This window comes from Triturus cristatus, chromosome 2_2 (genome assembly GCF_964204655.1).
Source record: "Triturus cristatus chromosome 2_2, aTriCri1.1, whole genome shotgun sequence".
In the NCBI taxonomy this organism is placed as follows: domain Eukaryota; kingdom Metazoa; phylum Chordata; class Amphibia; order Caudata; family Salamandridae; genus Triturus; species Triturus cristatus.
The window spans coordinates 1,077,073,301-1,077,088,051 of record NC_140582.1 but is presented as its reverse complement, the minus strand read 5'-3'; the positions used below and the strand labels follow the sequence as shown (position 1 = coordinate 1,077,088,051).

Here is a 14,751-nt window from a genome sequence, read left to right as displayed (position 1 = left end):
TGAATAGTATATTTTGACTTCCATGCCAAGTTTGGTGTAAATCAGTTCAGCAGTTTTTTCTCTATCTTTTGGCAAAATTTCTTATGGGAGTTGAAATTGGAACTTATATATTTTTTCACCTCCAGCTTAACTTCTTTCCTTTTGAACAGATTTTGCTGACTGTTTTGTGTAAATCGGTCCATTTGGTCAAAGGTTATAAGCAAATCAAAAGCTGCTTTTTCAATGGAAAGTACTATAGAACGATAGTTATACAATTGTGGCCACCACTTTCTTAGATAGCTAGATAGTAGGTAGATAGTAGATAAACAGGTAGATAGATAGATACAAAAAAAGATAGATAGATAGATAGATAGATTGATTTATAGATAGATAGATAGATAGATAGATAGATAGATAGATAGATAGATAGATAGATAGATAGATAGATAGATAGATCATATCTAGGTGTTTTAATTGCACAAACTCGAGTACTATATTTCACAGGGTGCCTCCATATATACCTAACATGCATGTGTAGTATGATTCAATTTGCCATCACAAGGTACTGGTGACATGCACCCGTCACCCTTGGCCCATGCCACCAGAAGCCTAAAAAGCAAAAGTACAGCTAACAATGGGCATTGACTGGAATTAGACATTTTAGTTTGAGTGTACATTTCTTGAAAAAATTGATAAAACATGGTCAATCACGAGGGCCAGTGGACTTATGTGAGTCTCTGGCTGCAGCGTTTACCACATTTCCCACATAATTAGCTGATTTCACAGAAAATGTGTCTTGTGTAATTAACCCTTTGGATGCATCGGACGGCCCACGCCCACCCTTTATTTCGCCTGCACCGCGGTCGGAATTCCCGCCGCGGGTAAAGGGTTAAATGTCCCACATTGATATATGTGCTGCATATTTTTCGTTTTTGCTGCATAATTTTGGTAATCTTGTCGCATTATTATGTCCTTTATGTTGCTTTAAGCAGGTTTTCCACAGTTTTAATGGGAGGAACACCATGATTTTATTAAAGGCATAGAGGCTAATATTATGCATAATCCTTTATTGCCCTCATGCACAGCAGCAACAATAAACTTAGAATTAGAGTACATCCAAAACTCTAGAATGTAGAACATGCATATAAATCCTTCACAAGCTGCCATCTTCCTTATTTTACACCTGCGAATGAACTCAAAGTCCTTGTTTATGAACTAAGTATTCCATACTGAAGAAAACTTGCTCCATATTCCCACCATTCCACGCTGAAACTCTTCTTCTTAACTTTGACATGATTAACAATACGCAACAGGTCAAAATGGGCTAGGCATAACAAGGGAGGGATAATATTAGCCTCTGTGCCTTTAATAAAAACATGATTTTCTTCCCATTAAAACTGTGGAAAATCTGCATTTTATGGCAAGGCCCAAAGGCCAATATTATGCATGTTCAAAGTTACTCTATTACTCTCTGCAACACATTCTCCACAGGTTTACAGTAGAACTTCTTAAACGTTGTATTGTTAGACCAATCAGCAGCTTTCTTAATACCACTCAAACTGAATCCCCTTAAAAAGCCTTACTAGCCATAGCCCCCCCTGCAGAATGTGCACCAAAGACACTTACATCAACATCTGCCATTCTCATTCTCTTCACCTCTCTAACCCATCTCGCTGAAGATGACTCCTACATAGCCTTAAATGGCTTCCTGAAAGAAAGCCAAAGCTGTGTACAACCACATTCCAACTCCTCCAGAGTTTCCTGATTCCTCCACACTTTCTGCAAATACTTTGATCCCTGCTTTAAATGATAAGCTTTCATCCTCTGAAGCGCCCTGTAGTGAAGGAGTGCTTGAAATATTGTCTGAATTGACGTCGAAAGCAAACCTAGTAGTCTCGCCAACAGGCGTAATGTTATCCAATCCGCATGCCTATCTCTCTTCACTTCCCTGCAAATCTTTTCACTTTCTCCAAAGGCAACTTCAACACACAGTCCAAGCTCTGTATCTGAAACCCTAAAAACACCATCTCCTGGGCTGGTTCTATGCACATCTTCTCTCTGTTCACAATAAACCCCAAACCATCACACCAAACTCTGTCTGCTCTAACACCATACGTTCCTCTTCAGCAATTAAGAAAATATCATCCAGGTACACAATTAACCTAACTCCCCTTGATCTCATCCACGCCACAACTGGTCTCATAACTTTTGTAAGGCACCATGGTGCTGATGTCAACTCGAACGGGAGACTCCTGAACCTCCACCGGCTGCCGTGTTATCTGAATTAGAGATAATATCTGTGTTCCACACACACAGCACCGTCAGAGAAGCATCCTTTAAATCCAACCGAGTCATCCAGTCTCCCTTCCTTAAGAGATCCCTTAGCATATGAATGCCTTCCATTTTGAAATGGTTGTAACACACCCAATCATTCAACTCTTTTAGATTTATCAGAGGCCTCAAACCTTTCTCTGTCACCTCCGCCTAAAAAATGATGCATACAAAGAAACCGGACACCTTTTCCACAACCTCTATGGCCCCTTTTTCCAACAAGGCCCTCACTTCCTGCGACACTAATTTCTCCTGTTATTTTGCAAACCTCAACACTCTCGGATACTCCCTTTGTACTGGGACCCCCATGAAATCTATGTGATATCCTTGTACTGTTTCCAAGACCTAAGGATCCTGAGTGATTTCTCTCCACCTTGAAACAAACTGGGCTAGTCTGCCACCCAATTTTACATCAATAGAAATAGGGTCTTGCATGGTCTTACCTGATGTAGCTCTTCCTCTCCTTTCGGAAAGCATTCCAAGGGGCCTTGCCATCTGCCTCTGTGGATAAAATCCACCTTGTTCTGTTTTGGAATTGAATCCATGCCCATATCCATAGGATCTGAAACCTCTGGAAAAAGATCCTCGAGTGATTCCCTGTCCACGGCCGGGGAATTGACCCCACATGCTCCCGGCCGTACCAAAACCCATTTTTATATCTTACTGTGCCTTCTGCAAAGAATTGAAGGTACCCACATACCTTGACTTGTCCCTGACAAATTCCTCTCCAAACAGCATACCCTCACTCTGCTTGCTAAATTTCTTATTGGCCAATCCCACCAATTATGGATCAATTTTCATTAAAATACTCTTGCGCCTTTCAATACATAAGGCCGCATTTGAATTCCCCAACAAACATAATGCCCTTTGCACCCACTGGCACAACTCATCTACGCTCACTCCTGTATTATTAGTATCTGCCTCCTCACACAAGTAAAATACCTCAGTAAGTGAACGAAGCACGTCAAGCAATCTATCTTGACATCCCTTCAGATCCTTGTCCAAACCGTTCCTTGCATCTCGCCCTGACTTGTTAAACAAGCATTGGCATAGCCAATAGGTCTCGCTTTTGGGACCTTAGAAGTATTTAGTTATGCAGCACAATAATCCTTGGTGCAACAACATTAACTGTTGCATGGTTAAACACTCATAAGGTCCCAAAGGCGAGACCTATTGGCTATGCCAATGCACGGCTGGCGTGCGGGTGGAGTGGCAAGGCGGTGGGGCAACAGGTGGCATGTAGGTGGGGCAGTAAACCGACATTCAAGAATTAAAAAAATAAATAATTTATTTTTAATGTGGGTGATGTGTGAGTTTATTATAGATCTTTTTTTAGGAAAATGTTGCGTTTATGTTTAATGCAACATCCTTAAAAAAGATTATTTTAGATAAAAACAGGACATCAGATGAGAAATGGGAGGGTGTCACAGATTATTACAGTAATATTAGTGAGCTGCTGCTATGTTACAATATTAAAAATACAGGTCGCTTTCACTAAATATAAGGATTTTGAAAAATTGGGACAAGTGTGTTTGTGTGCACTGCCAGTGACCTGGGCAAAGAGGGCATGAAAGAGCTCACATTGGATCATAAATTCAAAGCTATTTCTGCCAGGGGTAAAAAGTGGAGGTGCATGTTGGGTAATCCTTTCAAACACATCGTCGCAGCCCCTTCCTACTACATGCTCCGCTTCCGATTTGTGCCTGAGACGAGCCCTGTAGTGTCCTTGCTAGACTCTGCACAAGTTCTGTGTTGCCAGGCTGTGCATTATATGTGGATAGCTCCTGTACGAGTGATGCTTGGGCAATGTGTTCTCGATGCTGTGCACTGTCTGAAACCTCTAGCACTGTCATCTGTGGCACGAGACCACTGGTTTCTTTATTAGTTTCATTTAACATATGCAATTGGGCCCTAAATATGGACATACTCGACACAGATAATGATAACTCACTGAAGGAGGGCAATGCGTTGATAATGGCGAGCTTCATTATATTTTCTGAGCTTCATACATTCATAGTATAGATATCAAATTATACATCCAAAATAAAGAAGAAATCAATAAATAATTATTTTGGCGAGGGGGACAGAAGAAAGCCCCAGTACAGCTGCGCTGTTGCTGCAAATGTTTGCATGGACCATACATTGCATTTCGCTATTCGATGGGCAGGTCTTGCTAGCAGGGCAGGTGCTGAATGTGGGTGACGTGACAAGACGTCAGCCTCTGCAGCTTTTAAGGGTTGGTCGCGTGATGCTACATGTAACTTGCTTTTCTCGAGTCGCAAGGGGCATCAGTCGATGTCTTTGATGGAACTTACATGTGGTCTTTATTGCAAGGTTCATGAGCCACATCTATGCGTCTTATGTTATGTGACACAAGTATAAACCATACAATATACGTGCAATGAGGTGTGCAAGAGGCATGTACCATTGCAAATGTCCCCCGTTGTCAGTGCGTGCGGTTACAAAGCCAAAGCGTTTACCTTTGTGTGTCTATGTCTTATATTAATGTATTTTTTTAGGAAGAGTATTCAGCAAGTCTGAACAAGTATACTACAAAAAGCACTCTCGAATATATCTTGAGATGTGAGTACAAGAGACTTATTATGCCTGAATGAAATAGAAGACCAGTTGTCCAGTCGATCGGTTGTAGTGTACTCTCTTAGCAACAACAATCCTTAAGACACCTATAGTTTGTAGTATGCAACTGCGCGTCACTGCTTGAAACTCGGCGAGCACTACTAAAAAGCGACGCCATAGCTCGGTGCGCAATTTGAAGGTGTCAGATAAAAGTCAGGCGCTGCTGTCACTCAGATAAACACCAGAGGGGTGCTATTGCACTGCACTCGCTGCAGAGCGCCACGCCAAAGAGGCGGAGTGAAGCGTCCTGTCAAGAGCTGATTCATGAATGGCGGAACCAAAGTCTGTCTTCCTAAGCACATGAGGGGAGACGGAAGGCTAGACTAGTGAAGAGTTGTTGGGTCAATAAATAATTCTAGATCAGATCCTAGAATTAGAGGGCAGCCTCTTACACTGAGCATAATTTTTTGAAAACATGCAATTTCCTTCGATTGAGCGAGACTTCTTCATGGGGTCAGTAGGCGGCACGAGCGGCTCACTTCTGGGGTGATTTACGTTGGTTGTGTGAGTGCAGGAGGCTTACCTGCACAAGGCCCGCAATGACTTTCAAGTGAACGCTAGAACAGTTAGCGCTTAAATACCCAGCCACGCTGCAAATAGAGACGGGCTGACCAGCCTGACAAACATTCCCGACCTACAAAAGAGAGTTTGAAATGTTTGACTAAGCCCCACCCGTAGAACGGATTGAAAAGGGGAGAATAATCTTTATTTACTAAAACTGAAAATCAAAGAAGAGGAGCAAGGGCAAGAAAAAACAAATTGAGCGCACGCCTCACGCCGAAAGTAAAAAACATTCTGATAGACATTCTCACGAAACACTGTAAAAAAAACGGCGAAGACCTTAAAAAACATAAGATATAAAAGCGCTGAGACACGGCAAAAGTGAAAGCAGGGGTGCGCGCTGCATTTGAAGTAGTTAAAGTGATCGGAGACGTGATCAAGGGAGCAGAAAGGAAACTGATTAGAAGGGAGGGGGTAGTGTGAAAACAGCGGGGAGAGAAGGGAGGGTGTAATAAAAAACAAAGGAGCCAAAGCTATAGAGAAGGGAGGGGGGAGTGGGAGCAGCTGTGCACGTGCATGTGATCGTGCACTCAAGGTTTAGGCCAGCCAAAATCCCACATACAAATTGTCTCTTCGAGCCTTTGGCTCAGCGAGACCTAAAAAACTCATCACCTTAGGGTCTAATTCAGGTGTATAACCTTGGACTGCAAAGTCGGTCTTGGGCACTCCGACCTAAGCCGAGTCCTCACCTCTTTTGGGATCTCTTTACGGATCCAATAACTTATATACTTCGCCACATGCTCAGCTGATGTCCACTGATGCAATAATGGGTACTGAATCAGCAGTGCATGAAACATCTCTTCCCCAGGGGACCCACAAAATCGCCCATCTCAATTTTAATCATTTTTTCAACCACCTTTTCTTCTGCTCTCTCTCCTCATTATCTGACTCCTCAAAGCTTGATGAGCAAGTAATCTCCACATCCCCACTTGTTGAGAAATTATCACTTGCCACCATACTGTGGATTCTCTTTCTTGCCTTTAAAGCACATCCTTTAGCCTTTATAGCTGTCCAGTCATCCTGCACCTTATATTCAGATCCTTTAGTAACTTTCTCCACACTTACATTTTTCTTCTCCTGCATCCTTTTAACGCCATCCTGCCTTGACCCACTGGCCACAACCTCAACTTCCTCTGTAGACCAAAATTTCTCTTCCTCCTGCGCTCTCTTCCTATTTCCCTGTTTATTCATCTTCTTCTCCACTCTTCTCTCTATCATTTTATCCAAATTAACAGTTAATTCACCAAACATCTTATCCATATATTGTTTAAACCTTTCCTCAAATCCTGATCTCTCATTTTGTCCCATAATCACCTCTTTCCTACAATTACGCGTTCACTAGACTGAAATCTGTCAAAATAAATTTTTTAAAATTGTTATTCAGTTTCTCCTAAACTCTCTCTCATCACCCAACTGACCGACCTCTGATTGAACCCTATAAAAATTCATTCAGTTACGATCGCATTACAATTTCGATCACATTCCCAAACATGTCCGTTCTGCTTGCACAGGATAAATATATATAATTTCCCAACTTCTTAAAATGGAGGCCCTACAACAGTTACACGTACGGCGGCTTCTGACTGCCTAAATACAAAGGTTCTGCCTCTCGCGCAGCTCGAGCCAGAGCAGAAACAAATGTTCCGCCTCCACGAGCCTCACGCGAGTCCTGCCCAGTCTGACGCCCACACCCCTCGTCTCGCCCGGGAGACAAGCGCTGCCAACGGCCTTTACCCTCGCGTGTAGCACTCGACCAACGGTAAGAGTCTCTTACCGAAAACCCAATGAAAATCCTAAGCACGCAAACTACCATCCTGTTCACAAAATATTGTCGCTAAAAATCACAAAATCCTCTGCATATACAAACCTTAAATTCCTCTTGTTTTAACAAATGTATAAACAAATGTATAAAACCTTATATTATATAATACTCTAAAGCTTAGGCATGTAACTTTAAACAACCTCCCACCACAGTCCATTCAATCCTTATATTACTTAAAGACGCCAAGCAGCAGCGTACCCATGAAGGATCAGCAAGGGATAAACAATGCATGCAGACCCACAGACATTATTATACTATTACTTTTGTTGTGGAAGAGGGCTTTGCCTCTTCTGGATCATGGCCACTCCCAAATCTGTCAAAATACTACATTGCACTCTTTGCTTCTCCATTTATTCTACATATTTAAAAATACACATTTATACATAGTTATATATTTAAAAATAGGCATGTAGTTCTTTGAATTGGGGTAAATACTAAAACCACCAACTTAGATCTGCAGCTGAGGGCATTAGGTGATTGGCAGTTCACTTTGCAAAGTGAAAGGAACTTGTTAATGTTTTTGTGCTCCACATAAGTCAATGCCTAACCTTCAAATATCCGATCCAGACGCTGTCTCTTGACTTTGTGTTTGTCCATCAGAGATAAGCGAGTGAGCGTTCAGAAGCTTTCCTCCAACACCTGCTTCACGTTTCACCTAAAGAAAACACAAAGAAGATCAAACCAAGTGTTCAATGATGGCACACACATACAGGAAATAGGAAAACTGCAGATCTTCTGTGACGCGCATTTAATAATCCCATTGACTAGCAATGTTCTAGACTATGGTCCTCATTGCGAGTGTCAGAACGCCTCTCAGCGCAGTAACTCCAGGTAGAATTTCACCACTCGCAATTCCTAGTGCCTCTGGGACTGAAATTATTGTGTCTACAAATTCTAGACCTGTCAGTCCATGCTCAAAAACACATGACATGTCTTCAATGCTGCAGGGGCTGCTGGGAACTGACAGCGCAGCCCTGACCTGACTCCTGCAGCAAATGGGCAAGCGGAAAGTGCTCCCTCAGACACAAAGAAGCCTGCCCTGACTCCTGCACCCTGGCAGGTGGGAAATATCAGCCATTTCCTCACATGGTACAGGTCGTGGTATCTCTGGGTCTGTGTGATTTGGAATTCCACCCCACCGGTATGCCTGGATCTGCTGAAACCATGAGGATAGTCACACAAATGATGGACGGAATGCAGCACAAATCAAACATTCACCCCTAGTGCGAAGGATATGCCCAGACGTGGGTCCTATGCTCCCTACACAAGCAGATTCAAGCTAGCCTGGTTGATGAAGGGTGATACCCCAAAACCAGTCCCAGGATGCTTGTTTCTGGTCCAAGTAGGACCTGCCAGCTCGGGCTGGACTGTTTCCATGGGGAGCAGGGTCAAGCCTGATTTGCATATGGCTGAGTCTAAACTGGAACGGCGTGGCATGCAAAAAAACGATGGATTTAACCCAGATCTGTGATCTCGGGTGGATGTTTGATTATCAGCATTCCGTCCATCATCTGTTCTTTTTTAAACCATAACGATGGCCTAGGTTTACGCAAATAAATTTCCAATGTATAGTATAAATCCCCTCCCAACTTGTATTCAAATGGAGCATAACCCTGCAAATCAATCAGATGCTTGAGCCATTGAACTGACGATTTGTAAATCAATCAGATGCTTGAGCCATTGAACTGACGATTTGTAGGGAAAAAAGCCCTCAGAATATTCAAAACTTGACACAATTTCCTCAAGATATGAAATAAATGATGCAGAACATCATAAGTGTCAATAAATATTACTATTTATTAGGTCAGCGTCTCGTGTTTAACCTTTCACATGTAAAACCTCTGAGCATTAATGAAATCCAATTCAATACAAACTATATACAACCTGTAAGTCAATCTCTGAGACAACAATGAAATGGATCAAGGATTGACGGATTGCAATCGATTTGTATTTTTGGGTTACAGAAGGGATAATACTCTGATTACTTTACCCTGTACTATATAGAGAATCAAATGGGTCAGTTAAAAATTGATATCACTAACGACATTATAGTACATTAGACTACAGGAAATTTCTCTAAATACATGTAGCATTCTAGATCTACCAGTCGCTCAGCCAGGCACTGTGTTTATTTTCACTTTGCCAACTCCTAGCCAATGTCAGCTGCAAAAAGGAAAACGTTCCTCATAATGCTAAATGTGCTATGCCGTGATTTAAAAGATTAAAGAAGGATATTACACCGATTACTTTTTCCTGCATCAGAGATTACTTTTTCCTGCATCAGATTACCAATGGGAATTAACTTCTTATTTCATTCTGCATTAGCTAACAGCAGATTGTTCTGAGTATTACAGTCTGTCCACTCACCCTTCCGAAAACTATAAAATGAGTACCATTGAGTTGGGTAACAATAAACGTGTTATTCAGCGCCATGTTGGCCCAAGGAGTGAACAAGCACTTTACAAACATACATGCTATGGTATGTATAGTATCACAGAAACAACATTGTCTTATTTACCCTGCATTACATCATGAAAGTCCATTAGGGTGAGTGTTTTGGCTCTCACAGTAATTTAGAACTAATTTACTTTGGTTGTTTCGCTCTACATTTTATTACAGAAAGAGATTAGTTCAATAACCTTGAGCTAAACCAGAATACACAAAAGGTATTTACTCTACTCTGTATTAAATAAGAGGATATATAATATCTCTGATTAACTCACCATGTATTAAATTACAGAATAATACTAATATGACTTTATAATGCAATAATTTTCAGTGGACGAGTGTTCTTACTGCTTTACTTTGCATTAAAAAAGCTCTACAATGACTTTATCTGGCAGGAGAGTACAAGAAATTATGCTAATTGTGATGGCCTTAAATAGATTACAGAGGAAGAATTTGATTGCTTGACTCTGTATTGTAATACAGAAGATGACTGCCGTGTATGGCAGTAGATCAGGTAAGCATTTACTCAGTTTTATTGAAATTTACTTTGGCATTACTGAGAGGATTACTTTGACTGTTTTGTTCTGCATCATACTGAGGAGAGTACTTTACCCGGTGTTAGATCATAAAGGAACAGTTCAGTCATTTCGATCTCCAGTATATTACCATGCATTATATTACCCAAGGTTATACAGAATAAAACACCACATAGACAAAGTGAGAAGAGATAAATGAATTTCAAAAACATCATTAGCTAAAATAATTTTTACAAAACATTTTTAAATGAAGATATTTTTTGTGTGTAGTGTATTATTGTGACCAAAACGCCATTTTATATACCTAAATACAGACAAAATATATATACATACATATATACATAAATAAATATACATAAATAAATCTATCTATCTATCTATCTATCTATCTACCTATCTATCTATCTATCTATCTATCTATCTATCTATCTATCTATCTATCTATCTATCTATCTATCTATCTATCTATCTATCTATCTATCTATCTATCTATCTATCTATCTATCTATCTATCTATCTATCTATCTATCTAACTATCTATCTATCTATCTATCTATCTATCTATCTATCTATCTATCTATCTATATATATATATATATATATATATATATATATATATATATATATATATATATATGTGTGTGTGTATATATATATATTTTTTTTTTTTTCACTGAAAAAACCATAGGTTTCAGGGACGTTATAGTTAGAAACTAGCATTTAAAAGACCTTAGAAATTTGTTGAAAAAACCATAGGTTTCAGGGACATTATATGCAGTTGGTTATTTCACTCGTACAAAACCAGAGCAATTCGGCCGTTATAGTTAGTTCAGCTAACTATAACTCGCGCCCCCGCAATGCACTGCTGATGATGTCACATATTACATCATTCATGACATGGTCAGTGACATCACTGATGACATCTCAAATGACATCACTGATGACATCACTGATGACATCATCCAGTGACTATGTGTTTCTGTAAAGTTTAAATATATTTTATGTATATGCCAAGTTGTATTGAAGAATGAGTGGGTGTATAAGTGTCTGGATGGATGATTTAGTAGGTGCGTGACTGACTGTAAACGTGAGTGATTAAATGTGTCTTACTGAATGCATGGGTTAGTGACTGATATAGACATTCACACAGTTTATTTTGGCAGTTGATGTGTAAGCGGTTGCATGGGTTGGTGAGTAGCTAAAGGAGGATCTATATGGGTTATTGATTGGTTGTCTGAGTATCTGTATGGGTGCCTGAGTGTCTGTGTGGGTGTGTGGGGGGTGTGACTCTGTGCATAGATGTGTGAGCGGATGATTTACTGGGTGTATGGGTTCAAGCGTGCATCTGTGAAGGGCTGTATGGGTGCGTGAGTGTGTGTATGGGTGTGTTGGTGAGTGAATGGATGCCTCAGTGGTACATGTGTGAGTAACTGCATATGTGAAAGGCAGTATATGTGAGTTTTGGAGTGTATAAATGACTATATGTGAGAGTGAGTGATTGTGAGAGTGGCTGTATGGATCAGTGTGTGCTTGTATTAGTTATTGTATAAGGGTGTAAGTATGTGTTAGTATAAGTTTGAATAAGTGAGGTGGTGTGTGTATAACTATATAGATGAGTAAATGGGAGTGTGATTGATTCTTTGCATGACTGACTAGGTGTGCGAGTAACTCTATGGGTGAGTGGCGATGTGTGAGTGTCTGTATAGATATGTGAATGCATATGATAATGCCGTACTGATGGTTGACTGCATGTATGAGTGATTGTATGGATGAATGAGTAGATGTGTGTGTAGATCTAGGAATTAGTGAGTGTGTATGTACTAACTGGTATTGGTGTGTCTAGGAATTAGTGAGTGGGTATGTACTAACTGGTATGGTGTGTCTGTATCAGATTATCATGTGGATGATGTCATCAGTGATGTCATGTGAGATGTCATCAGTGATGTCATCAGTGTTGTCACTGACCATGTCATGAATGATGTAATATGTAACGTCATCAGCAGTGCATTGCGGGGGCGCGAGTTATAGTTAGCTGAACTAACTATAACGGCCGAATTTCTCTGGTTTTGTATGAGTGAAATATCCAACTAACTATAACGTCCCAGAAACCTGTGGTTTTTTCAGTGAATTTCTAAGGTTTTTTAAATTCTAATTTCTAACTATAACGTCCCTGAAACCTATGGTTTTATCAGTGAATTTCAAAGGTTTTTAAATGCTAATTTCTAACTATGCCTACAAAGGTAGGACATGTGAAGAAAGAGGAAGAAAAGCGAAGAAAGAAGCAAGACAAATGCAGAAAGAGGCAACAGAAGTCCAGAAAGACGAAGAAAAGTGCAGGAAGAAGCAAGAGATGTGCAGAAAGAACCATCAGAGGAGCAGAAAGTCCTCCTGTGCCCCCAACTTTTTGCTGACGGGTACTGGTGGTAACTGACTCTGACTAACCAGGCCTAGAGCCAGTGCTATGCTAAAAGACACTTAGAATACAGTGAAAACACCTACATACACTAGGGAACACTATGCGTTGGGGTACCCCTGTGATTAGCATGACCTCCTCTCTATTTGCCATGAGTTAGTGCCTGTGTCATTGCATGGGAACATGGGTACTGACTGGATGATTAGAGTACTGCAAGGAGAGTGCATGGTGAATTTATAAGTGCTTGGGTTTTGGCGGAGTGATTGGATAAGTACATGGTGCTGGCTGGGTGATTTTAGGAGTGCATGGGTAGAGACAAGGAGATGGCTGGACTGCATCAGTAGTGCTCACAGGATTGTAGCAGTGCATGTGTTAGTGCCTGGGTGATTGCATGAGTACATGGATAGTGACTGGATGATAAGAGGGCTGCAAGGACAGTGCATGGTGATTTTATAACTGCTTGGGTTTCGGCGGAGTGATTAGATAAGTGCATGATGCTGGATGGGTGATTGGAGGAGTGCATGGGTAGTGACAGAGGGATTTCTGAAGTGCATGGGTACTACCTGGGTAATTGGAGGAGTGAATCAGTAGTGTGGTGGTGGTTAGAGGTCTGCATGAGAAGTGCTCAGGGGATTGTAGCAGGGCATGTGTTAGTGCCTGGGCCATTGCATAAGTACATGGTGCTGGCTGGGTGATTGGAGGAGTGCATGGGTAGTGACAGGGCGATAGCTGGACTGCATGGGTAGTGTTCAGGGGATTGTAGCAGTGCATGAGTTAGTGCCTGGGTCATTGCATGAGTGCATGGGTAGGGACAGGATGATTAGAGTGCTGCAAAGAGAGTGTATGGTGAATTTACAAGTGCTTGGGTTTTGGCGGAGTGATTGGATAAGTACATGGTGCTGACTGGGTGATTGGAGGAGTGCATACGCAGTGACAGGGAGATGGCTGGGCTGCATGGGTAGTGCTCAGGGGATTGTAGCAGTGCATGGGTTAGTGCCTCGGTCATTGCATGAGTACATGGGTAGTGACTGGATGATTAGAGTACTGCAAGGAGAGTGCAGGGTGATTTTATGACTGCTTGGGTTTTGGCAGAGTGATTGAATAAGTACATGATGCTGGATGGGTGATTGAAGGAATGCATGGGTAGTGACCGAAGGATTGCTGGAGTGCATGGGCACTACCTGGGTAATTGGAGGAGTGAATCAGTAGCGTGTCGTTGGTTAGAGGTCTGCATGGGTAGTGCTCAGGGGATTGTAGCAGTGCATGTGTTAGTGCCTGGGCCATTGCATGCGCACATGCAGTGCTTGTGTTTTGGTGCAGAGATTAGATAGGGAGATGGAACTGGTTGGGTCATTGGAGGAGTGCATGGGTAGTGACACGATGATGGCTGGACTGCATCAGTAGTGCTCAGGGGATTGTAGCAGTGCATGTATTAGGGCCTAAGTCATTGCATGAGTACATGAGTACTGACTGGATGATTAGGGTACGGCAAGGAGAGTGCATGGTGAATTTATAATTGTTTGGGTTTTAGCTGAGTGATTGGATAAGTACATGGTGCTGGCAGGGTGATTGGAGGAGTGCATGGGTAGTGACAAGGAGATGGCTGGTCTGCATGAGTAGCGCTCGGGTAATTGTAGCAGTGCATGTGTTAACGCCTGGGCCATTGCATGAGTACATGGGTACTGACTGGATGATGAGAGTACTGCAAGGAGAGAGCATGGTAAATTTATAAGTGCTTGGATTTTGGCAGAGTGATTGGATAAGTACATGGTGCTGAATGGGTAATTGGAGGAGTGCATAGGCAGTGACAAGGAGATGGCTGGTCTGCATGAGTAGTGCTCAGGTAATTGTAGCAGTGCATGTGATATTGCCTGGGTCATTGCATGAGTACATGGGTAGTGACTGGATGATTAGGGTGCTGCAAGGACAGTGCATGGTGATTTTATAACTGCTCGGGTTTTGGCGGAATGATTGGATAAGTACATGATGCTGGATGGGTGATCGGACGAGTGCATGGGTAGTGA

General features: G+C 41.6%; 1 protein-coding gene across 2 annotated transcripts in view; it reads right to left on the bottom strand.

Moving 5' to 3' along the window:
• CTBP1 (C-terminal binding protein 1) overlaps positions 1 to 14,751 on the bottom strand; it is a 2,306,313-nt gene that overhangs the window by 1,844,129 nt on the left and 447,433 nt on the right. For both annotated transcript variants that reach the window (XM_085642592.1, XM_085642594.1), the window contains exon 2: positions 7,879 to 7,985. In XM_085642592.1, the coding sequence (XP_085498718.1) occupies positions 7,879 to 7,927 (49 nt within the window). In that variant the 5' untranslated portion in view covers positions 7,928 to 7,985. The remainder of the gene's footprint in view (positions 1 to 7,878; positions 7,986 to 14,751) is intronic.